The sequence below is a fragment of the Electrophorus electricus genome, chromosome 17 (genome assembly GCF_013358815.1).
Source record: "Electrophorus electricus isolate fEleEle1 chromosome 17, fEleEle1.pri, whole genome shotgun sequence".
Taxonomy (NCBI): domain Eukaryota; kingdom Metazoa; phylum Chordata; class Actinopteri; order Gymnotiformes; family Gymnotidae; genus Electrophorus; species Electrophorus electricus.
Window position 1 is genome coordinate 2,628,174 of NC_049551.1, and position 25,099 is coordinate 2,653,272.

The following is a 25,099-nucleotide window of genomic DNA, read 5'->3' on the forward strand; positions in this document are numbered from 1 at the left end:
GGTTTAATGGGACATCATGTTTATTTATGGTAAATTGTGCACAGCAAATCCAACATCTTCAAAATAAGATCAAGGCCCAACGGAGTCCAGCACTGACAATGTTAATAATCAACTTGACACATTTCTGCATATCAAATGGCTGAAGAATTGATGAAACATCTGTATCTAGCACAACAAATTACCTAAAGACAAGAAGAGGTGTGACTAGCATTCATCACATTCAACAGGCTCTGACCTTCCCCCAGGCCATGAGAGTACTGTGAATTGAGAGCACAGTTATTGAATCACCTACACCATTATTATCTTAGGAGCAGTGTGCCTCATTATGAGTGCAGAGGTAAACCCATACTCAGGTAAAAATGTTGTTACTTAAAACAATGACTCGAGTAGACATACAAGCAACCTTTAAAAAGAGGTAACTGTGAATCAGATTGTAGAATTTCAGCGTGACTGAGAAATCTATCACATCTACACTGAAGCTTTCATAGAGAATTTTTGTCTTTTTATAAGACAGTTTTGGTGTGTGCAAAAGGGATAAGTATAACCAGCAATGCACTGTAATTACTACCCTGTATAAGGTCTAATGACTGTTTGCCTTTGGCTATTTGCAGTGTATGGCTAATCAGAGTAACATCAGAATTCCATCTCCAATGGTATGGATTGTGTGTAAATGGGTAGTGTCAATTTTTCTCCTTATATTTATTATGTGCTTGATGTTATTCTTTGTATACTGTAGCCAATCACATGCAGACACCCTTGAAACAATAAATGTCTGGCAGACAAGGAAAATCGTTCATTTTTCTGTCTAATTCCAACCCTGGGCCTTGTTACATGAATCACTTGTAACTGTTTTGCTTTTTGTCTTTGTGTGTGTGTGTGTGTGTGTGTGCGTGCGTGCGCATGGGTGGGTGGGTGGGTGGTGCCCTTTTAGTACTGTAGCTTTTCTATTGTCATTGACAGTTCTCTTTTTCAACAAAATGGCTTCTGTGTAAACATCCTAGTATGCAGATTAAAGTTAACAGTCAGGAAGTTGTTACATTTTTACTAAGAGACACATACACACTTTTGAACATGGTGATCCAAATGTCAGTATACATATTTCTGAATACAGTGATTCAGTGAATTGTCAGTATGCAATCATCATCCACTTTATTAGAAATATTTTTGATCAGTGATCAATTTCAGACAGGGCACACTAGCATTTCAAGTGTTGAGAATTTGATAATGGTTCACCATGCAAATAATATCAGGTCAGCAGTGATCCCGTGGCCAAAAAATGACCAGTGATGAATAGGGCAGAGGGTGGTTCTAACCCACAAGACAACACATGGGTTACCATCTGGGAATGAATTTATAATGCTGTTATAATACAGCACTTAAAAATCAGCTTTCCCTATCAAAGTGTCCAGTAAGTGTAGGTGCTAAGCAAATGTCTCTAATAAAGTGAGTGGTGAATGTACATTTAACTCGTTATATTCTAGAAACCACCTGAATTTGTGTAGTTGTTATCATTAAGAAGACAGACAGAAATGTGCCTTAGAGGAACACAAACCCTGTACTGTGGCAGCACAGAAGAATCAATTGCAGATTAAAGAGTTAATCCCCTTAGGATCTATGAGACAGACTTTCTATGATGGGAGGAATTCCTCTCAGTTCCACAGAAGAGAATGAAACTCAGCCAACAGCACTCATACAGATGTCGGGCTTACTAGCGCCATCCAGTTTAAATACATAGACACAACGACAAGCGCAAACACAACCAGAAGGACCGGTTTGTGTGCCTTTTTGACATGTGTGGTAACTTTAAAATTGGGAGGATTCAAAGGTGTCCATTACAAACCTGGAGGATTAAATCGGCCAATCTATTCAGGGATGGACATACTGTATGTAGATCATCATGAAAAAGCATTAAATCCCCAAATTTCTAAAAGTAGTTGAAGATCACAGAAACAAAAACATTGAAAAGGAAGAAAATACAGATAGAAAAGATTATTGTTGTTAATGCAATCGTCAGTTTATTCTAGAAATGATTGAAATCTAGCAAGAAAGTACAAACAAATACTTGTGTGGTTAATCTAACGCTATTCCGTCATTTCGTTGGGTCTGCGGCGAGAGCTTTGCTCTTAGAACCGGGGAACCCGCCTCCCGCCCCTTGCCTTCGCTGCGCGGGGGCGTACCGCACGCGTCTACGCACCGAACGGCCCCGTGCAGCTCCGGTTTCCCCGTGAACTGCCGCCATGTTTTCGTGAGCCAGTATGACAGCAGAGAGTCCGCAGAAGGAGACTGGTATAGACTGCTTTTAGTTAGCAGATTTTTGCAGCGGAAAATCATTTTTATCTGTCAACGATACTCTGGACGGAAGTCAGTTTTAGGATTTATTTGTCATCGGCAAGGTTTTCCAGAAAGGTCAAGTCTTGGATGTTACTGTAGTAATATTTGATTTTTCTATGGCGTAGGACACCTTTTCCTTACGTACCTTTTATTTCAGAATGGGAGGGAGTCCTCCCACGTAAATATAAATGCATTTTTCGCTTCTTTTGTGAAAGGTTTCTGCTACCATGAGAGATAAACGAATTAGATGCGTGTTTAAAGGCGAACACATTTCCATATTCGTTTAATTGCAGCGATATTAAACGAATATACTCCGACAAGAGGAGTAACTAAATCGACACAAGTCATTTTTGTACGGTGAGCTGGTTTATTTTAACTTATCAGTGGTGTCAAAAAGGAGGGAAACTTTTTTGCGACGTTTGAAAAGAAGAGCCCAAAATGACGGGCAATATCCCTTCTGATATGGTAAGGATATGTTATATATTATTAGTTTTTATACAATGTCAGGTTTTTTGCTTCTTGGCACATCCACACTGCAAGCATGTCTATTTGTACATGAGTCAGGATTACTGAAGTTTTAGGTCTTCTGAAATAATGACTGAAATACGGGCTGTGATATTGTTTGTGTTATTGTTTGTGTTATTGTTTGTGTTATTGTTTGTGTTATTGTTTTGACCTAAGACAGATGATCAGGCTATAGTTCACCAAACTTAAATCGTGAAATCTGTGTAACCTTTTGTACTTTTTTGAGAAACGTAATGTACATTTTAACCACTCTCACTGCCGCAGTAGTATACAGTATAACAGTATACCCCCGGTGTCGTTTTTAGGACAGTCGTTGCCCTGTAGATATCAGACCATATAATCTCGTTTGACTGTTGGATTGTATCTTAGTGCATTCACATGGTGATTTGGCATATCTTATGTTTACACAGTAGCTATGACTTTCACACTGAACAACAGATTTGTTCGTCATTCATCAGACAAATTGACAGTCAGAGCCTTTGGAGATTGCAAACTATCAAAACTGGCTGTAGTCCTATTATTGCATATTGTTTTTATAAATAAAGGTATAAATATTTAGAACAGTGGTTACCACCATGCTCCGGGACACACACACCCTTAAAGTTTTAGTTTCAACCCTTATCCACCATCCATTATTTTCTTCGGAAGTAGCTGGATCAGGTGTAATAGGTTTTGGGTTTGGAGTTTAAACCTGCAGGAGCTAGACCTCCAGGAGATCTGGTGACCACTGAACATAATTCCAATTTTATTCCAACATGTATGCATTTTTAAATATGGATGACGACTTTATCTGTGTCTGATTTTATGTCCTCTGACTCCTCTGACTGCAGAAAAGCCATCTCATGGTAGGCCTCTACTCTGAATTAAGATTCACACTTATGTAATACCCTTTTTGTTTAAAGAATCTTAAAAATGTAACTATATTCCATATATTACAATGTTATATTTCTATGAGCAGTATAACATACATGTATGATGAATTTTTAGACTTCTTGTTTATTTAGCCACAGTCTAGTTCAGTTTTGTTCGTATAACACATTCTACATAATGCACCGTCAAAATCAAACTTTCAGTCTGTTAATTTTTATGTTTGTAAATGAGGTAGAATATGCAAAGCATATCTATTGGCTGTCTCTGATTATGTAAATGAGCCTTTGTAATGTTAGCTTTACTGTGTTAAGAACATCCCAGTAATAGCCAAACCCTCTGCCCTGATTTGAATAACAGAAACGTGTTTATGGAATGTAGGCTAACTCTTAGTACTGTACTTTGATACTGCAGGATTCTTTGACATGGTCACTACGCCATTAAAATATATCACCATTACAATCTTTCAGATGATACTTGAGTATTCTAAGGGTAACAAAAGATTTTAAGAGTGTGTAAAAGAGTGCATTATGCTTGCCAACCCAGTCTGTTGCAGCTGTAGTTTTAAGCACAGGGCAGGAGGTTACTAGTTTGTCTGCTTAAGCAGCTTTCTTAATAATAGCCTGTATGGAATTGAGTTGGTGAAGAAAATTATGTTTTATCTACTTTAGTTTAAATGCTCATTTTGAATTTGTTTGGCTTGACCATCACACTCAATTTTCAAAAAGACCTCACTCCAGTGTGTGGTCTGTATTTGAGCAGAGTTTGGTTGGGGGCTGGGTCAGCACAACAGTGGCAGTGTGTGTGTGTGTGTGTGTGTGTGTGTTCTCTGGCACATTAGTCTGTGTGTGGGCATTTGGGTGAATTGGCTGTCTCTTTATGGAATGATCTCCCTTTCACACTGGAAGAATAAGTACTGAGGAAAATAAATCGTAAATTTCAAATTCTCTAAAATGCATTGATCAGTCAGTGTGCTACACAGATAGATGTGGTAATATTTTCAGTACTTTATATTACAGTAGGAGTGACAGGGCTAAATCACTTTGTGTTTGTAATAAGCTTTTAGGTTGTAATATTATATGCTACACCCTTAGCTGGGACCTCCTGGAGGAGAGGCCATTATGTAAGGAAAGACACTAGCTGTTAAATATCCCACTTCATTTTGTTTTCACGTCTCCCATGGTAATGTCTGGCTGACAGGTCTCCTGTACTGTAATTGTTCAATACATCTTGCAATATCCTGATTAAGGTAGTATGAATGTAGGACGGTGTCACCTTGAGGGCATCTAAAAATATGGCTTATGATATGTGATATGGCTGTCAGAATTCTGATACATGACACACTTTATCGGCCTTTGAGAAAAGTGTTAGTTTACATTACAAAGCCAGTGTTCCTTTACATTAACAAGCAAGGTGTTCGTATGATGTAATTCCTATCTGTTGTTTTTTAATGAAACAGTAATTTGTTTGTCTGTGTCATTCTGCTATTGGCTGTACTGTTTGAAGTTATTTTTCCATTAAACATAACAGTAGCTGGTCTAAATCGGCAAATTAAAAGTTCTGATATGATTTTCTTTCTAATCTACAAAGTCATTGTGCATGGTTATTCATCAACTTTGCTTTGGTTTTATATTGAGTGTACGAAAGATTAGCTTTTCAGTTTTCACTTAATAGGTGGACACACCTTTATTTTTCAGCATTTCTGGCAGCCGTTCATGCATTCATTCATCGTTATTATAATTATCATCATAATTATCTGCGGGTTCGTTTCTGTGTGCAGCAAACTGAATGCCTATGGAGTGTCAAGGTGAGCAACCTTGTCAAGCAGTGTTAAGAGGATGCCTAGTTCAGAAAATAATAGGTGAATACAGGGAGGGACAGTCTTTCACTTTCCATAGATTAATATCAGCGTGAGGGTGGGTAAATCCCCTGGGATTAATGCAAACCTGTGGAGTCAGGCTTGATTAGGTTATCCACAGAAGCTGTAGACAACTGGCATCTGATATGGATGGCTCCTTCTGAATAACCTCTTGTGTATGGATCCATACTAATATTGATTAGAACGGCTAAGAGATAATAGTACAGACAGAAACCGGAGCCTTTGGTGCTGAAAGGGTTAACATTTCTAGAGAGGGAGAGGAAGTGGCAGAGACCGACTCAATAAATGAGTCTTTGAGAGGAATGGGGAACAATTTACAACAGCTCTATAAGAGTGCTGCTCTCATTTACTTAAACTGCCAGTGGGGGCTTCTCTGTTTTTGACATGTTGAGTCATTTAAGAACAATTAACATGATTGGTAATTATGTTTTGTTTTAAATATAATAATCAGTAGTCTTTAACTTTATACATGGTATATGTTACACTTTATAGCTGCGCAAATACAAATCCTGATTATGGCAAATGGTTGTAGTTAATAGCCTGCATTTTATTTAGTATGACTGCTACATCACAACCATGCATTTCTAGTTAGAAAAGGCACTACTTCTAAATTACCTCTTAAATTAGTGTACCAATGAGCTGTGTGAGACAGTCCCTTAACCACAATAACAAATACCAGAATTTCATGCAGCCTGAGAAGCCTGAGAAAGCCTGAGTAAAATGTACTGCTTACATTTTACTGCTTACAGTTTATTAAACTGAAAAATAACAGCTATGTTTTTTTGCATCTTGATGTATCTTCATGCATCCGTATGTCTTAATGTCTCTTGTAGAATTTTAAGAAGCTATTTTATTAACCATCTTATCAGCTCATGCTCGTACCTCACCATAGCTAATGGATTCTCATTTGAGCGAAAGGCTGTGTCCAAGGATAAAAGATGTGTGTCCAAGGGTGTAATGGATAGGTAATCAATGTATTATTGCAGGGTTGTGAAAAAATGTGGTTCTGTGGTGTTTGGCAAACACAGGAACAAACATAGAAGCTATTCTGAACTCTTTAATTGTCTGGTCGGGTGATAGACCAGTCTGTGTCTTCCCAGTTATAATGGCATAACTGGACAAATAATATGATGCTCTTGGAAGAGAAGGACTAAGATGCATTACCAGACACCATCTTGCTGGCATCCAAGGCTGTAGTTATGATTGTAACTCAGAGGAAATGTTACTCATTAGTTCACTATATTTGGTGATCCCATTGATTCTTAGTTTTCTTTTGCTTGGTCAGGTGTGAGATAATTTTGAGCAAATCTTTTGTACATATCAATGCATAGTCATGTTTCATGGAAACACCCAGGAAGAGCACATTGTTCTTTGAACACTCTCTATACAGCCTGACGTCAAGGCAGTCTCAGGTTCAGGAATCTTTAAGTACCTTGGAACAAGTTGTACTCAGTGGAAGGCCATGTTCTCTCTTCAGTAGCTTGTTGCCTCCAGATGGAATTTAAAGACAGCCTTAAAGCTGCATAGCTCCTTACTGCATTTTCACTTGTTGAGAGCATTGCTTGTGATCTCTGGGATCAATTTTGCCTGTGCACTATTTTGTATTACATTTTTAGATCTGAGAATTTTGGAAGTTTGGGATTTCTTTTCATGGAAAGCACTTTATAACTAACATGTAGTGTCATCACTAACAAGTGGAGAGAAAGCAAAATGGGTGAGTGTTCCCACTCTTTGTGCAGCCTGCCCTTCACATCAGCAGACACGTGGGCAGCGTCTGCAGGTTGAGAGACTGCCTGTCCTCTTCTAGCACACAGGAAGAAACACTGTTCATCCCCTCCCACCCGGCCTCTTTACCTCTGGATCCCACTTACTCATTTTCCTTCTGTCCTTTTACTGCTCTTTGAACATTTCTTGACACAGACCCCAACCTGGTTTTAGCATTTAAAGTTTACAGCTCAGTATTATGATGACTGTTAAATGACATTCTTCTAGTATACCTGATATGCATACTAACTAAAGGTTCAATAGCATTCCAGTAATCCCCTTGCTAACTATATATCAGAAAATGTGTATGCATGCACTGCCCTTAGAGTCTGGAATGTGATCACAACACATTTGGGGTTGTGCAGACTTATCTTATTTAGTGGATACAATAATCTTTGCTCTACCTAAAAAGATCACCTCTCAGGATGTGTTTGTATGTGATTAGCACTACAGAATAGTTTGATTGCATAACAGTAAATGTATAAAACAGTTCACAAAGGCAGCGAATGCAGTGTAATACAAGGTCAGACAGCACACCTCAGAATGCACTTAATGTTACCAAAATATTGCATTTACATGCAATTCCTTTTTAAGCCCAGGTGTGAAAACAGTACAAGACACTGAGCTGTGCTTTACAAAGCTTTTTTGTAGATGCTCGTCACGTCAAATCAATCATGCCACGATTAAATATTTGATTCAGAATATTTTGGTTCAGAATATTCACCCTGGATGAGATCAGAAGCAACAGACTTCACCTCTTATTTAGTTTCAAGGACACTGGAAGACCTTCAGCTTGAGGGTAATGTAGCATGCCACTGTTGTCCTCTGTGCTACCTCATGATCTTATATCAATCTTTGGTGTTGATTTAGGATTATTAGTAATACAAAATTGTCTACCAACCTGTGAAACATCTGATACATCTGTTGTCGATGTATTAGTAGTTTTCAGACAGGTGTCCTTTAATGTTACATTTATCATTATTGCATGCAAGCCGTTGTTTTCTCGTACGCTTCAGGCCAGAATGGTGTGCATACTGAGTGTGTGGCGTGTGTGAGAGAGGGAGCAAGTGTATGAGTGTGATTGAGTGTCCTTTAGGATTGCTGATGAGGCGTCTGGACAGACCGAGGCTGCAGCTGCTATTGTGCTGTGTTGGTGATTAGCTCCGGAACCCAGTGCTCACGCTCCACAGCTAACAGCTATGATGTAATGCACTCAGATGATTTAGGAAGAAGTCAGGGGTGGGATAATTGAAGGAGAGGTTGTGCTGTGGCGCTTTAGAAAGTCACATGGTCAAGACACAAAGGTCAAGCTTTCCGAGAAGAACCCATCAGGGGAGAGGATGCATTTTCATTTGCATGCATTTTGAGGAACTCTGGTACCCCATGGAGTTTGAGTTTGTATGTAGGAAAAGAAGTCCTGCATTTGGTGTCGTTTTGTCAGAGCTGTGAAATGCGAGACCAGAGATTGACTGACTGATACTCACTGGCACAACTCCAACTTTTTCAGGATTAATTCACTCTGTGAAACTGATGCTTCAGTTCCTCTGCTTTGTTCAGGGAGGCTTTCTTAGATCGGTGTGATGCATTCTGATTGTGCCCTTTCATTACATTTTCAAATCACAGGCAGTTTGGGATTTTTTTTCCTCATGAAAAGTACTTTATAAATAAAATTAGTTATCACTAACAAGTGAAGAGAAAGCAGGATGGGTGAGTGTTCCCACTCTTTCTGCAGCCTGCCCTTCACATCAGGAGACACCTGGGCAGCGTCTGTGAGACTGCCTGTCTTTAGCTAGCACACAGTAAGAGGTTAACCTTAGTTAAGTCCTTATTTGATACTCACTCTTCTCACACACACACACACACACACACATTTATCAAGGCCACGATCATTGCCATTTCCAGAAAAACTCACACCACTGTGGCAGTGGTAGCTCAGTGGTTAAAGTACTCGGAAGGTTGCCAGATTAAGTCCCACTGCCTCCAAGTTGCCACTGTCGGGCCCCTGATTAAGGCCCTTCAGCCTCAATTGCTCAAGTTGTATTCAGTCATACTCGTAAGTTGCTTTGGATAAAAACGTCAGCTAAATGCTGCAACTGTAAAAAAAAAAAATGCTGTCCAGCTGCATCAAAGTACATCACTGCATGACACATACAGTTAGTTTCTTGCGAGCAGTCTCACTATGCCCTTGGCTATGAGCTCCTGTTAAGTTGTGTGCCATACATTACTGACAAGCCAGTCAGTTTAGTGTGTGTGTGTATATATATATATATATATATATATATATATATATATATATATATATATATATATATTTTTTTTTTTTTTTTTAAAGGATTATGTGACCTGATATTTCAGTGAATCTTGCACCCTTTATCAGGTCAACATATCAGGTCACTCATTTTAATTTGGATCATGGTATTTCAGTATGTATGGAACTAGATGTCGATATGAACATGAAGCTACTTTGACTAGCTTGTTTTACTAGAGTTATCATTAACATTGGTTATTTCGTTATTTGTGCCAACTTGCTATTTAAATCTTGTTAAGTTTTATTCCACTTTGACTTGGTTTGCATAATATTTTGGCAGTAAAACTATGTCTGTGGACCTCATTGTTTTGCAGAATTAGAAGCTGAGCTGTTTATTTGCAACATCCTTCAAACCTATCCATTATTTCAAAGAAACATCCTTTTGCCATTGGATATGTTTGTGCATTAATAGGCTCTTCATGAAATACTGCATTATCTGCTTTTTTCAGTCACAACACAGCAGGGAGGATAGGGAGTTTTAATATACCAGTCAGTCAAATACAGCAATGCTTAACTGTTAGCTGTTGGTGCCATCACTCACTCCTTTAATATTGTGAACACAGATGTAAATGGCCTGCAAACTGTTGCGACATGCTTTGCAGCTCCTGTAATAATTGTGTAGGCACATTCATCAACACTGTTCTGAATTCCTGCTTTACCCCACACACTGGATGTAGCGATGCAGCATTTCAACATCCCTGACAGCATCTGAATGAATTAAACCACGCTGTGAGGCACCAGAGGCGTGCAGCTGTGTGCATGCTGCAGCTTCTGATGTATCCTGCCTAATGCTTAATGGCTTAATAGAAATGTTCATTACATAACGGTACGTAGGTAAGAGAAACCACGATGGACATGTATTGAGAGAAATGAGATGCAGAAAATATGAAGCAATGCTCACTTATGATGATTTGTGTTTTTGTGAGCTTGTGTTATGTGGTGATACTGCAGAATATTTGCAGTGCAAAAGTGACCACCCCTGAGAAATGCCAAGATGCTTACGCCTCATTGTACATTTATTAATGTCTGGTTGGTTATCTGCCATAGGATTGGCATGGGATATTTTTACATCTTATTTTGTGTGTAAGTACAATTAAATTTAATTCTATCAGTTTTTAAGAAGAGAGGAAAAACCTGATGTATTACTTAAATCATTTACTAATCTCTTACCAATTAACAGAGGATTCCTTAATCTCAGACACTGACTTATTGTTGTATAAGGTTATTCAAGTAGCCCTTTATGAGTTGTGTATAAGATCATTTTAATTCAAATTATGCAATCAGTTATTTGCAGGAGAAGTGAGTCATGAAGTAATTAAATTCTTTTTCATCCTACTTCCATGCCTCCATATCTCTGATTTGTGTTTGTGTTGGTTCCAAGGTTGTCATAGCCAAGGGTGGAACAGAGGATAAGCTCCCACTATCTCTCAAATGTTCTCAAGGCACGCGACTCAAATAGCCTCCGACAACTAAATCCAACTTCTGGCTGTCTCGGGTAACTTAGACATGAGTGTTTGTGTGTACTCATATTTTTAATTAGAAACCTTTAAAATCTAATTTACATGTAAGTATATTTATATTCCTGTTAATATGTTTAGTTTCCTGTTAAAATTTTAAACCTAAAGGAGTTTTGCAACTCTTCTGTCAAAAATGCCATAAACATACCATAAACAGTTTATGACAAAAAATATTTTAATGAATCCTTATTCTGACAGTTATCCAGGAAACGTATCAGTGTATTAGTCATTCTAGGTGTTAACTTGTCATTTAAGGTTTTGTGCAGCCTGTTTTTAATGGGTATGCATTTAAGATTGAACTATAATAGTAGCAGATATAGTTATGTTGTAGTGACGTAATGGTTATGTTACATATTTGCTGTGTTTATGGGTCAGACTGCAGTTAGAACCTAAGGGCATGGTGTATATGCTTTAACTATGTGGTTAAAGTTCACATGCCTTGTTGATGATAAAACCTTAGGATATAAAACAGCAGCATTATTTGCTCAGCACTATCCTGAGCTGCAGTTCCAACCAGAATAAAATCAAAGTGAGCTGGAATGTTGGAATTCTGTACAAATTCTCTATATAACAATGGGAAAGTTGTCATTGTATGTTGCATTACACAAGTATTGGATTAATCTGCAAGATGAATGCTGAGAACTATTTGTCTTTGCTGGCAAAGTGTAGCAGCCTGTTATAATGTTGAGGAATTGTACCAATGACAGGAAGAGATGGAATTTTTGCCCACTTTCAGCACAAATGACCATGGTTGGAACATAAAGTGATCCACGTTATTTTTCATCTTAGTGGGCTTTGTATAGTGTTTGCCTGAGTTCATAAATACAATGTGGTTTTCAAGGATGCATTTTCATTTACAACTGACAGACACTCATATCCAAAATAAATTTGAGAAATTTGCAAATTATAATCTTATCTTTTGATATTTTTTTTTGCTGAATCCATATACTCTCAGCAGGGATGCTTAATATAAGTCTTTGTAAAACTTTGGGTGTTAAGGGTTCAGAACAAGCAAGTCAGACAAACACAAGAATGCTCATTACTCTTGATGCTTAGGAAGCACACTTCCATTTTCAAAGCGGACAGCCTGTCAACGCCCTAGGACGGTGGAGCGAGTTCTGTGTGATCACAGGTTTCAGAATGACTGCCGTCTGATCTAGAGCTTTCTCTCACACATACACAACAAACACAGACTCTTTGAATGAACACTGTGGTGGCAGGTAAAAGATGGCTGGTCTCATAGCTTTATTTATTACTTCTGCAGGATCTGAATACAGAGCTGGTGCAGATTCAATTTGAAAAAGACAGGAACAGGAACAGACATGCTTTTTACTAGATTATATTGGTAAAGGTTTTTTTTAATTTAAAATGGAGTGTTTTTGTTGGGAAGTAAAATGGAGAAATGATTGTTGGGTTTAGGTCTGCATTTAGTCCTATGTCATAAAATTTTGGTACTATTTGATGTCTAAGAATTCTCTGTTGTATTTAGTATTTTGAATTTAAATCCTTCATATAGTTTCCTCTTTGTTTCCTTATAGACACAGTTCTGTTTATATTACTTTATTGCAGGCTCTCATGCTATTCATTGTGTGTGTAATTTATCCGTTAATTACATAGACCATCCGGTGCAGCATAAGCCATATTTGAATGTGACATTTACTCCTGCTGTGTCAGCGTCCTTTTGTTTAGTCTATGCATGACATCCATTGCCAGTACGTAGGGGGTATACATTGAAATGACAGATCTTCCAAACAGTCTTTATGCGATCTCCTATTACTCATGTTGAACTCCCAGGCTCTCTCTCTCTCTCTCTCTCTCTCTCTCTCTCTCTCTCTCTCTCTCTCTCTCTCTTTCTCTCGCTCTCTCACTCTGTCACTCTCTCTCTCTTGCTCTCTCGCTTTCTCTCTCGCGCTCTCTCGTTCTATTTCTCTCTCTCTCTTACTCTCTTAGTCTCTCTCTCTCTCTCTCTCTCTCTCTCTCTCTCTCCCCTTATTTTCCACTGTCCTCTGCCTTTTTCTCTTTCTCTTACTATCTTTCAGTCTTGCATCCTAGAACATTTTTTCATTGTTGAAAATTGTTTTTCATTGTTCTGTTCTTCGTTGTTGAGGCAACTGCAATTTCAAAGTTCCCCCTTGGAATATGTGGAATATGACCTTATTACCGCTGTAAAACACAAATAGTGGAATGAAATACAGTGGAAAGCGGAGCTGTCTGTGTCACTGATGAGGAGGGGGGGGAGGTCACATCTGCTGGCCATGATTAAGGCACCTGTTAAATGTAAAAGCCTCTTTAATTTGAATATTAATCTCACACCAGGCTTGTGTGGTCAAACACACCAATAGCAGTAATGCAGGTCTGAATTGTTTTGGTTGGGTGCGTTATGTCAACAGCAGCAGGTTACTGTGTTGAGCTGACTAATTCAAAAAATTGGACTTACTTAAGAAATCCTTTCCTGGGGCTGACTGATATTGCGTTCGTGGATGCATATTTGCATAAGAGCTTTGTGTGTGTGTGTGTGTGTGTGTGTGTGTGTGTGTGTGTGTGTGTGTGTGTGTGTGTGTGTGTGTGTGTGTGTGTGTGTGTGTGTGTGTGTGTGTGTGTGCGTGTGTGTGCGCATTGCATAAATGTCATTCCCAAAACATGACAAAGGGCAAAGCTAGTCAGCTGTTCTACCTTAGTTGTCATTGGCTGTGGGTTGTTTTTCGTTTGGCTTGGCTCCCACATTACTGCCACTATATCGCTTTCTGTATCTGACTGCCTGCATAGCAAACACTGTGCTGTTCATTCTCCTTTTACCACACTCGGGAGCTGCATGTTCTAGTGTCTGTATTCCCTTAGGCATTTACACAAATGAGACTGAAATTCATCATCATCATCATCATCATCATCATCAGCTCTTCAGTGTTGTCATTTCATTTCAAACACAAAGTCCCATCATTATTAGCAACACTGAACTATTCAAATGGCTTGTCTTAAATAACTGCTGACATTGTTTATTCCGATGTTCATAAACATTTTTTAGTTTGTCAGTGTGCTTAGAACACATAATTCTTTAGTACAGCTGACTGGCGACTGCGTGCTGTTTGTTTGCTTGTACAGTATGTGATTTCTGTACCTTATTGATTTTGGTGTGACTACCTCCCTGTGTACCTCCCTGTGTACCTTGCTGTCTATCTCCCCGTGTACTTTGCTTTGTACCTCCCTGTGTACCTTCCTGTGTACCTCCCTGTGTACCTCGCTGTGAACCTTGCTGTGTACCTCCCTGTGTACTTTGCTGTGTACCTCCATGTGAACCTCTCTGTGTACCTCCCTGTGTACCGTGAGCCAGTTTTGCAGATACATTACCAATGATCCCTTTCTTTCACTTCGTTTGCAGTTAGTAGTGGGAGTTCAATGTTTGCTTGGAGTAGCTTGCAGGGGTGTGAAATTTCTATACCTTATTTATGCTGTTTTTTTTTAAATTATCTGAACAGGTGTTCATGGATCAGTCTGTTATATATAATAACAGAGACCAAGATCGATGTACACGATGTATCCTTGATCCTAGATCAGCCCTATAATGAAGTTGTGTTTTATATTGTACAGTTTATTTCATGAATAATCAGGGGTTGCTTTGGTGAAGCTATTTCAAAATCATCGCTCTCTCCGTCTGCATCACACCACCCCAGAGCTGTGTGTTGAAAATGCTGACTTTTACAATTACATGTTCCTTAGACAGTCCTGCATGTTAACAGAGCCCCCTCCCCCTCTCCACACAAACTCTCTCTTCGGCCAGTTGTTTCGTTTACGTATTGAAACAATAGAATCGATTCTCTTGGCTTCTTAAGGAGAGCTCATTCGTAATCTTAGGGAGGAGCCAGTGCTGATGACGCAGAGGGAGGGAAGGTGAGGAGGAGAGGATGACATGACAGGGAGAGAGTGGGAAAAGGAGGGGATGGGGGTGGAGGGAGAAAGAATCTTGTCTGCAGGTAATGTAAAGTGATATCAAATCAGAACTCCTCTAGGAACTGCTGCTCACAGTAACTATCGCTATGGCAACTGGAAGGTGTTCTGTTCCACTTCATTTTGATGTTTTTTTTTTTTTTTAGCTATTGTGCGGCAACCGGCAAGTCATGGTCAAGGGAATTCTGTGTAGGAATTCCACTGTGTGTGAGTGAGGTTCTCTATGCTTCTGTGTGCGAGAGAAAACCCAAAGGGCAACCAGAAGCAAATATATATCCATAATTAATCAAAGAAGATTGGGAGTGACGTATCTCACGACATTACATCATCAAATGCCACTGCAGAGCCGCGTTTTATTGATCTGAGCTAGCAGTGGGGTCGCTTTGATTGAGCTGAATCGGATACGAAAGCTAATGGGAGGAAGTGAAGTCTTTGCTAAACCTTCCCGTATTCCTGATTCATGTCTACCACAGCACCACAGCCTTTTAAAGTGTTTCCCATAAGAGTGTCGAGGCTAATATACAGTTTCTGCTATTAAAGAAAGGGGAAGGCTTTTCTGCGTACCAGCAACTTCTGGCCAAAGCCTAAATAGTTTTTTTGAAATATACCTCGCTCTGAATAATACTCTGAATCAATACGTAATGTGTGATTAGTAATTATACGCTATATTCACGGTGCCATGTTTGTTCTGCACTTCAATATAATGTGTTGGGTGCAATTGAATGTATTTGGCATAGTCAAAGGATTGGTTAGGTGTGCTGTATTTGTTTGTATTTGTGTGCATATACTGTATGTGTATGAGTGTGTAAGTTAGTTTTAAGAACGCACATACACACACATATGATGCAAGATGGAATCTTATGTCAAAGTTTACTCAAACACTCAAACCCTGTTCATTCACTGTCTGTCATTTGTAGCTAAAGGAGTGAGTGTGATTATGTGTGATATCTGAGGCCTGTAGGTGAGGTAAGTATGTGGGTGTTTGTGTATTTGTGTGTGCTGGTGTATGAAGAGTGTATGGGCATTTGTGTGTTTGTGCTCATGGATTTGTTTAAGTGTGCACTCTGGCCCTGGCTCAAATCTGACTGGTTGAAGTGCTTTGAAAGAACTGTATTTCATTCCACTTTCATTAGCTCTGTTACTCTGTGTGTGTGTGTGTGTGTGTTTGTGTTTGTGACTCACTGAGGAAAGGCACATTGATCCACATAAGTAAACATGTGCATCTGACAGAAACTGCCCAGGGAGCTCACTACTTGCAACCTTACTGTCTTGTTTCTCTATCAAAAGAAGAATCATGTCATTATAAGAATATTTAGATAATATATTGTTAAATTGGACTGATTAGAATACCAGTCAAATACCAATGTTACCTTTCCCTAACATATGAAAAAGAATGCATATCTAAATATAAATAAATACCTTTTTAAAAATGCCTAATATCTACTTGCATTATTAACAGTTAATAATATGTTGCTAACTGAGTATTTTCACACAAATCTGGGCATCTTACAATGGTACTGGTGAAAAGGTCTTCTTATTCTCATTTTAATATATAAATACCACTATGGTTAGAAAAATTATCAATTTATCATGTTTCTCTCCAAATCAGAACTGTGTTTTCAGTCTTCTGATGTTCTAAGAGCAGGGGATGGCCTCTTAAATGAACTGTGAATGTGTTAAGAGTCCCTAGTGCTTTGTAGGTCACTGGAGATGCCCATTGATCCATGTTTCTGTGTGCTTGTTTCAGATAAATCTGCGGCTCATCTTGGTGAGTGGAAAGACAAAAGAGTTTCTGTTCTCTCCCAATGATTCAGCTGCAGACATCGCCAAGCATGTGTATGACAACTGGCCCATGGGTGAGTGAAGGCGTATCTCTCTCTCTCACACACACACACACACACACACACACACACACACACACACACACACACACACACACACACACACACACACACACTCACACACACACAAACTCACACCCACACACACACACACACACACACACACACACTCACACACACATGTATACACGCACACAAACACTTCCTGTCATCAGCCATACATTTTCATCTGTTCATATTATTATGAATACAAACTATGCCTATGATAGTATACTAGTCAGTAATACTTGCATCCAATAATTTATGCGTCTTGACAGTGCATCTCAGTTCCATGTCATAAGTCTTATCACAGCTGAAGCCAAATATATTTAGTCATTTTTGCCTTTTTGTCAAGTCTTTTCTATTTCTTAAATTTCTGTGACCTTTTAAAACAATAGCAATGCATTTGACCTTCACTGTGACATCATGCTAATGGATCGTATTCCTTTCCGTTATGTTACATGGGTGACACTATTTGTTCTAAATATGTAAATCAAGCTTACAGTTTCATTTACATGTTCAGTATTTGGCAAGTGTTCTTTTCTAGACTGACTCACATACACATACACACTTACCAGTAAGCTAGTGTGAGCCAGGGTTCTGTGAAATTGGTGGCCTGTACATATCAAGTGTGTACTGGGGCATTTTCTGACACTTGTGCCACTTGACAAAATGCTTGTGGATGTTTTGATTTTTTTCTTTGATGCCATAGTGTTGTTTACCTGACTGACTACAGGTACCTGAGAGGCTTACCCAAAAGATAGTAGTTGTGCCTGTATGTGTGTGCATGTGTGTGTGGGCTGAAGACAGATTCACCTTAAAAAGTCTGTTTTAAAAGACAGTGAGTTTTCAACTTGAATAGATTCATTACTCAAATCTGGAATGTCTCTCTCTTTTGTCTCTGTCTGCCTCTCTCTCTCTCTCTCTCTCTCTCTCTCTCTCACACACACACACACACACACACACACACACACACACACACACTCACACACACACACACACACACACACACACACACACACACACACACACACACACTCCCCTCTATTCATTTTGCTCTAGGTAGAGCAGATGGTATCCAGTATATGCTTTCATCGGTTCAGGTTTTTTGTTCTCTTCATGTCTCAGTTCCTATTTCAGACAGCTTTTCTCTGGTTTTCACTGTTACTGCACACTGCACGGTAATAGATAGTTACTGCTTTTTTTTTCTGAGAACTATCCACAGTTTTATATACATACTTGAATATTGTCATTCTCTAAATTGCTCCATTTTCCTGTAAGTGCTATTTTATGAAATTCATCATTTAACCATTATCTATAAAAAGCATGTGGGCAGGAATACAAAGCATGGAATATAACATTTCCTAAAGAGAGCAAAAGCCTTCATTTCATCCGGTTTCAAAGAATCCTACAGAGGATTAGTTTTGATTTAGCTTATTATTTCATTCATAAAAGGTAGAAGCATGAATTGTAGTTTTGGCTTAAAACCACTTTAAGTATGATGTCACATCTTTGCTTTTGCTCCGAGGAGCCCCAATCAGAGAGCATTTAGGGTCAAGCAAGACGACAGCTGAACTTGAAAGGTACTGGCTGGGGGAAGAGCGATGAGGATGCTTGCCCAGGCTGTAGGTGACGGGAGGAGACAGAACGATGAATTATTCACAGAAGGCACACTGAGCGAGCTCTTTATCGCAGCCATGTGTTGGCTTAGAGGCAGGGGAGAGAGCGCTTCTATACTGTATGGAGTTAAATTGCTCAGTGGCCAGAGGAAAGCCGTGACATTACACGCATCAGACTTCAGGTACAACCAGGCATGATCTGTCATGTCAAGGCTCATGTGGGGTCCTAAAGAACTGACCTGTATAATAAGGGAAAGAATAATGAAGGTTAAACGCACTACTACTGGTGGAGCACACATCTCCCCTCTGATGTGCTCGGTGTTCTCTCTCTCAGACTGGGAAGAGGAGCAGGTGAGCAGTCCCAGTATCCTACGGCTCATTTACCAGGGACGATTTCTGCATGGCAACGTCACGCTAGGGGGTGAGTTCCCAATCCATCACAGCTTGTGAAAAATGGCACAGGGACGCGTTTTCCATTCCTGTGTTTACATCAAGCTCACCTGACGGTTTGTGTTTAGAAGTTTGTTTTAATATATGCATAAAAGTGAAAATAAAAACTTGCCTCCAAATTAATTCAGCATTTTACTTTTAGTTTACTTTTGTTTATTCTTTTTATTTAACAGGGACAGCACACCACATCATTATCTTATGATGTAAATGTAGGAAATTTAGCCAAATGGCTAATTTTATTTGCAGTTCAGGGTTAGTTCAGGGTTTAGGATTATGGAGGAATGTCTTTAGTTTTCTGTAGGAGCTGTTATATTTTGTTGACTCAGTTTGCACTGAGCTGCATTAGGCCCAGATAGTGAAGGCTATGATGAGGAGTGGGAGGTGCATCCATGCCTCTTTGCTTCAATTAGGGGTTATGCACTGTTTAAAGGGGTCTGTACATTTGATAGAGAGGGAGAGAGAGAGAGAGAGAGAGAGAAAACCCCAGGGACTTGTGTGTTTGTGTTTTGGTGTGTTTGGGAAGTGAGTGCAGGTAAGGTTGCCAGGCTGCTGTTTTATAACAAAAGTGGAGGGGTGGACCTCATCCTTTGTGTGCATTACTTTGTCTTCCCAGTTTTTTGCAAGTGAACAAAAACAGGCTAAAGGCTCTGGCAAAAGAGGGTCAAGAATGCTTGTTCCTTCATGGTCACTGAGAAAAAAAACAAATATTCTTAATGTAAAACGTGATACTGAAATAGGGAGACTAACTGAAAAAACTTGACAAAACATTGTAGACAATTGATTAAAATGATGAGAAAGATTTAAAATTTGAAAGCATTCTTGCTGGAAGAACTTTGAGATCACCTTAAAGGGCTCATAGTCCTTTTCAAATCGCTAGATGATATTCGTGATCTTCTACAAAAAGACTGTAATTCAGTTGTTTGACAATTTCTTAACTATTTATTCAAATATTACCACTTTTCAAAACATATTAATCCTTTTTTGCCCTTTCTCATCGGTAAAGCATTCTGTGTTTGTATAAACACAAAGAAGCTCCAAGACCCAATCTACTCGCTCAGTGATGTGACCAGGAATGCAGTGAGAATCTGCCAAGTAAATGAATGTTTGTTAATACAGGCTGACACCAGCGGGAGAGAGAGAGAGAGAGAGAGAGAAAGAGAGAGAGAGAGAGAGAAATGAGTAAAGAGAGGGACTGAGAAAGATAAAAAGCGGATTGTTCTGTGATCCTGAGAGAGAATAAGGAAGACAAGACTGGCACGAGGAAGAGTGTCAACTCTGTTGAGCCAGTCAGGGCACTGGCAGTTTTCCGTAAAGCCAGTGCAGGGTTTGTGTTCCTCCTTACATCTTCAGCTAGCTCTCTCTAAGCCCTCTTAAGAGTCAGTCCCATACTTAGACTTCATGTGTCTCAGTGTGTTGCCCTTGCAATGGCCAGTCTTGTCCATTCATTCTGAGGCTTTTTTTCCACTCTCTTTTCAATGCAGCTTTAAAACTGCCCCTTGGAAAAACCACAGTGATGCATTTAGTTGCTAGAGAGACATTGCCTGAGCCAAATTCCCAAGGTAACCGCTCTGCTTTTACCTTCTCTGCCCTTCTCCTGTTTGCTCTTTCACACGCTCCCAGATCATTCCCACTCATAGTGTGTATAATTCATGCAGTGAAATTGCAGTTTTGTTGAATTATTTTTCTACAGTGAACACACCTAATCTGTTGTAATGAGCCAATCAGTTATTGTTTATTAAGAGGACAGAATATTGTTTTATTCTTTAAAAACAGGGCTGTGGTCCTCCAGTGTTTCTGAGTAGACCTGTCTTCTGTCAATTAATGTTCATAATGTTTTAGTTATCACTGAAAAAATGTCATTTGTGTTCTAAATTGTAAACATTGTTTTGAAGAAATGGTTGCTTTGCTGGTGGTTATGACCGATCTGTGCTCTGTGATCTCCTTTTTTTCTGTCCTAGGTCAGAGAAACCGGGAGAAAACTGGAGAGAGTAACTGCTGTGTGATTCTGTAGACCTCTCCCTTTCCATCATTGAGCGTGTTCTGTAGTCCCATATGCTGCTGAAACACACACACACACACACACACACACACACACAGACAGAAAAACAACAAACAAACACAGAAGGACATCATCCTGAACTCTAATCTACAATTCATGGGCTCTTAGTCTCTGGGACAAATATTCATCATGATATTGCGAAAGCCTGTCCTGTATAGACTGCAGTAGATGATCACAATCCCTGTCTTTATATCACTTTTCTCTCTCTCACGTTCGTTCGTTCGTTCTCTCTCTCTCTCTCTCTCTCTCTCTCTCTCTCTCTCTCTCTCTCTCTCTCTCTCACACACACACACACACACACACACACCCATACCCCTAGTTCAAGTGAACCAAGAGTGAGAAAGGGCTGTGAAATATGACACAATCTCTGATGAACTTTTCACTTTTACTGATAAACCAGATATGGACAGAGCATTTTTAATTTAGTTTCTAGAGCTATCTGTATCCAATAGGGAGGTGAAGAAGCTCTCAATCGGTTAGCGTGTAATAGGCACAGTTTACATAGTAGTGGTTTAACCACTACTCAACTACAGTGGCAATCATTTAACCACATTTGATCAACATCTGTAGTCTATTGTTTTCAGCACAGCAGACCAAGTATTATTGTACCTGATCAATGTTAATGACTGTGTTTTTTTCCCTCATTCTCTCTCTTCATGAACGCTGTGTCTTTCGAAGTGCACATGTTATGGGTAAATGTCCTAATTCTGAGAGTTCAATTTCTTAGGATCACAGATCAAGCAAACATAGTAGACTTGATTCTGTCACTAACTGGGCAATGCTATTGGTTGCTATTGCATGCTAACGTTTTCTGACTGTGTTTTTGACAGTCACTGCAGTCTGTAACTGACCAACCAGTGTTCTGTCCACCCTTATTAGATAGTTTTGATTCCTCCTCATAGAGGAGTGTGCAGATCAATTGTCCTTTGTTTTCTAAAGGTGAAGCAGGCAGATTATATGTATAAATAGCATTGAGAGATCATAATAAAATGGTTGTCCATAAATGAAAGTCATTCATTGACATATCATAGCTGCTGTTGTTTCTGAAGCCTTTGTTTTCAAAGTCTTACTTGCCCTTCGCAATGTTGTTGGTTGGATAGACAATAGTGTAAATCAGGGACAGGCACAGTTGAAAAGTTTAGTGGCGTTAGCAACTGTGACAGGGGAGCAAAACACCAGAGCACGTTACTTCTGTAGGGTTGGTTATTTCATCTTGGCAAAGCTGATGATGAAGTTTGTCAAAAACAAAACATATGATCAGAGCCAAGTGTGGATAACATATTTGCTTTTACATTAATAATACCGTGGAAAATACAGGATACTGATTGGACACGGAACTCTGCTGAACACGAAGCCTAGTTAAATTACTAATGTAAGAGAGCTTAGATTAAGATTTCAGGTTTCAAAAGTCTGTGTAGCATAGCATCATACACATAGCATCAATCACTTTTTAAACAGTGTCAGTTCTAGTATGACGAGGTCTTATAGGAATGAGGCTGTGTTCAGGAAACGAGGCATGTTAACACGGTGCACCTGATGTCTCAGGTGAAAATATTTAGAGGCTTAACTTGTTTGCTCAGTTTAATAATTCATTCCTCTAGTTTAATAATTATGCTGTCAATTTATATTAAGTAAAATAATCTCTTGATTTCATAATTAATTTTCAAATTGGTACACCAAAATAATGCATTTGACTGAGATAAGTTTTATGAGACTTAGAATGTATAGATAGCATTAAATAGTTAGACAAACTAATAATGCATTATATGTATTCTGCCTTCTGTTCCAGCCTATTTTGCAAATATTCACACTGAATCATAGACTTTGCTAGACAACAGCTTAGCCAGTATGTCACTATTAAGATAGCCAGTAGTTCACTTTTAAGTACTTGCACTGACGAGTACTCATTTTCTACCTATCTTCGTAGTAACATTATTTGGAGAGGAGTTGAATATGTTACTTTAATGAAAAATAGTCACAAGCTAAAAGCTAAATTCGAAGCATTCCTGCACACACAGAAAAGCCATAGCCATGCTATAGTGTTAGCTGATGAGATTTGCTATGTTAAGTGTCCCAGACCCTTGCAATTGAGATTTTATGAAGTGGATGACATGCACCAAATCATCAACGAGGGAGGCACCCATGAACTCAATTAAACATTCTGTACTTATATTAATGTACAAGCCTGTTGGTGCATTTTGTTAATGTGATGGGTTTGTCCAGCACACATTTGTTGGAAAAATACACTTTTTGGAATCTAGTGGTCATAGTGTCCAAGTCAAGTCACTGGTATTTCTGATTTTGTAAAGTCTCATATCAAAATGTTAAACTGATTTGAAGTAATTCACTCATCTGGAGTTGTCATCTCTGCAAGCCTAGACATGGATTTGGGTACTTTACATTGTTAGTAAGTTTGCAGGGCAATTAGTAAACTCTAAAACTGGAAATTTATTACATCCCCAAATTGCAGCTACCAGTTGTTTGTGTCCAGGTGGTCACCGGTAACTGGTGAACTTATGTGAGCATAGGTATTTTCGACTACCAAGCTATATGTCAGTTACATTTAAGTTTCTAAAGTTTAGGAAAATTTGGAGGTCAGGACCCATAAAATGAATGTCAGAAATTTACTAAATATATATTTACAGTATTTACGTATAAAGACAGATTTCTCAAGTTCGTTGTCTATTTTCTAAGAAAGAAAGGATTAATGAATGAAAGTACATGAAATAAACTTTTTATCATGCCATAAGTTGCAATTGATTTTAATAGACTATTTAGACTGGTACTAGTATATGATTTTGGAAGAGAAGTTATGCACAAATGAAAAAAAAAAATTTATATATATATATATATATATATGAATCTGTAAATGAAGGAATGATTTATTAGAGCAAAAGATTTAGGCCTATATCTAAATAATTTCTGTCTACCTTGAGACTTAAGGGACACTGAAGATGATTGGAATACATTTGCACAACAAAACGCATGTGTTATTTTGTATGATTTGTTCTCCCCTTTTGTCAAATTGGAATCAAACCTTAAGCTTAGATTTGTGTAGCATATATTTAATATAAATCATATTGAGAATATGACAGTCCATTATTGATATAGCTATACCAGTGTCTATAGTGTATGATTGTCTAAACAGTTAGCTATCTTATTTGCAGTCACACAAGTCATCTGCTGACATCTTGAACATAAAGCAGCAAAACACCTTAACAGTAACATTATTGTTTTGTGATTTCTTCTGTATTTTTATTTTTTAAATGTTTAAAACAAGATTTATTTTTTCCCTTTTACACTTCTTAAAACAGCAATGCCATCATTTTACTTCTTATTTTGATCAGGGTTCTGCAAATCTGTACAGTGCTGGTTTTCAGAAGTTGTTGTAAATACGAACCTAATCTTATCTCCATCCAATCTACGAAATGGAAATACATCTATAAACTGAATAAAGAATATTGAAATGGCATTCACATTTTGTTCATTAAATACATTACAGCAAAGAAAACCTTCTCTACATACGCTAAATGTGTCAAAACACAGCAAACCCGCCTTAATATCAGGTTATTCTTTTAAAACACCAGAATGTTTTCTATCCAAAAGGAACATATAGTCAGTCAAAGCACAAAACAGTGAAAAACAGTTGCTGGCATTGCAGAAAAGGCATTTTTTTTTCATGTGTCAGTTCTACCAGCAAACAATAGACATCACATCCATTGTTTTTTTTGTTTTTTTTATGATTACAGTCTTCTTACTAGAAACCACTACATTTTTTTTTTGCTTGAGAGTCAAATGAGTACATTTTTGATAACATACTATCTACAAGTGAATGAGTGATATTTATTGTATATTTACTCTAGACAAAAAAAGTTAATGACAGACTTGGTGCAGTAAAAGAGTTATTATAGTAGGGACATGAAATTGCTGCCAATGATCAAAAATCCAACATATATAG

The 25,099-nt window shown here is 38.5% G+C and overlaps 1 protein-coding gene across 1 annotated transcript; it reads left to right on the plus strand.

Annotated features, from left to right (window-relative positions):
- The first annotated feature begins 2,196 nt into the window (after window positions 1-2,196).
- ubl3a (ubiquitin-like 3a) lies at window positions 2,197-24,613 on the plus strand. Its single transcript, XM_027022120.2, has 5 exons — window positions 2,197-2,796; window positions 16,881-16,989; window positions 18,967-19,053; window positions 20,564-20,641; window positions 21,041-24,613. Exons 1-5 carry the CDS (start codon window positions 2,770-2,772, stop codon window positions 21,091-21,093), a joined length of 354 nt encoding a protein of 117 aa, XP_026877921.1. The 5' UTR covers window positions 2,197-2,769; the 3' UTR covers window positions 21,094-24,613.
- Window positions 24,614-25,099: the final 486 nt, after the last annotated feature.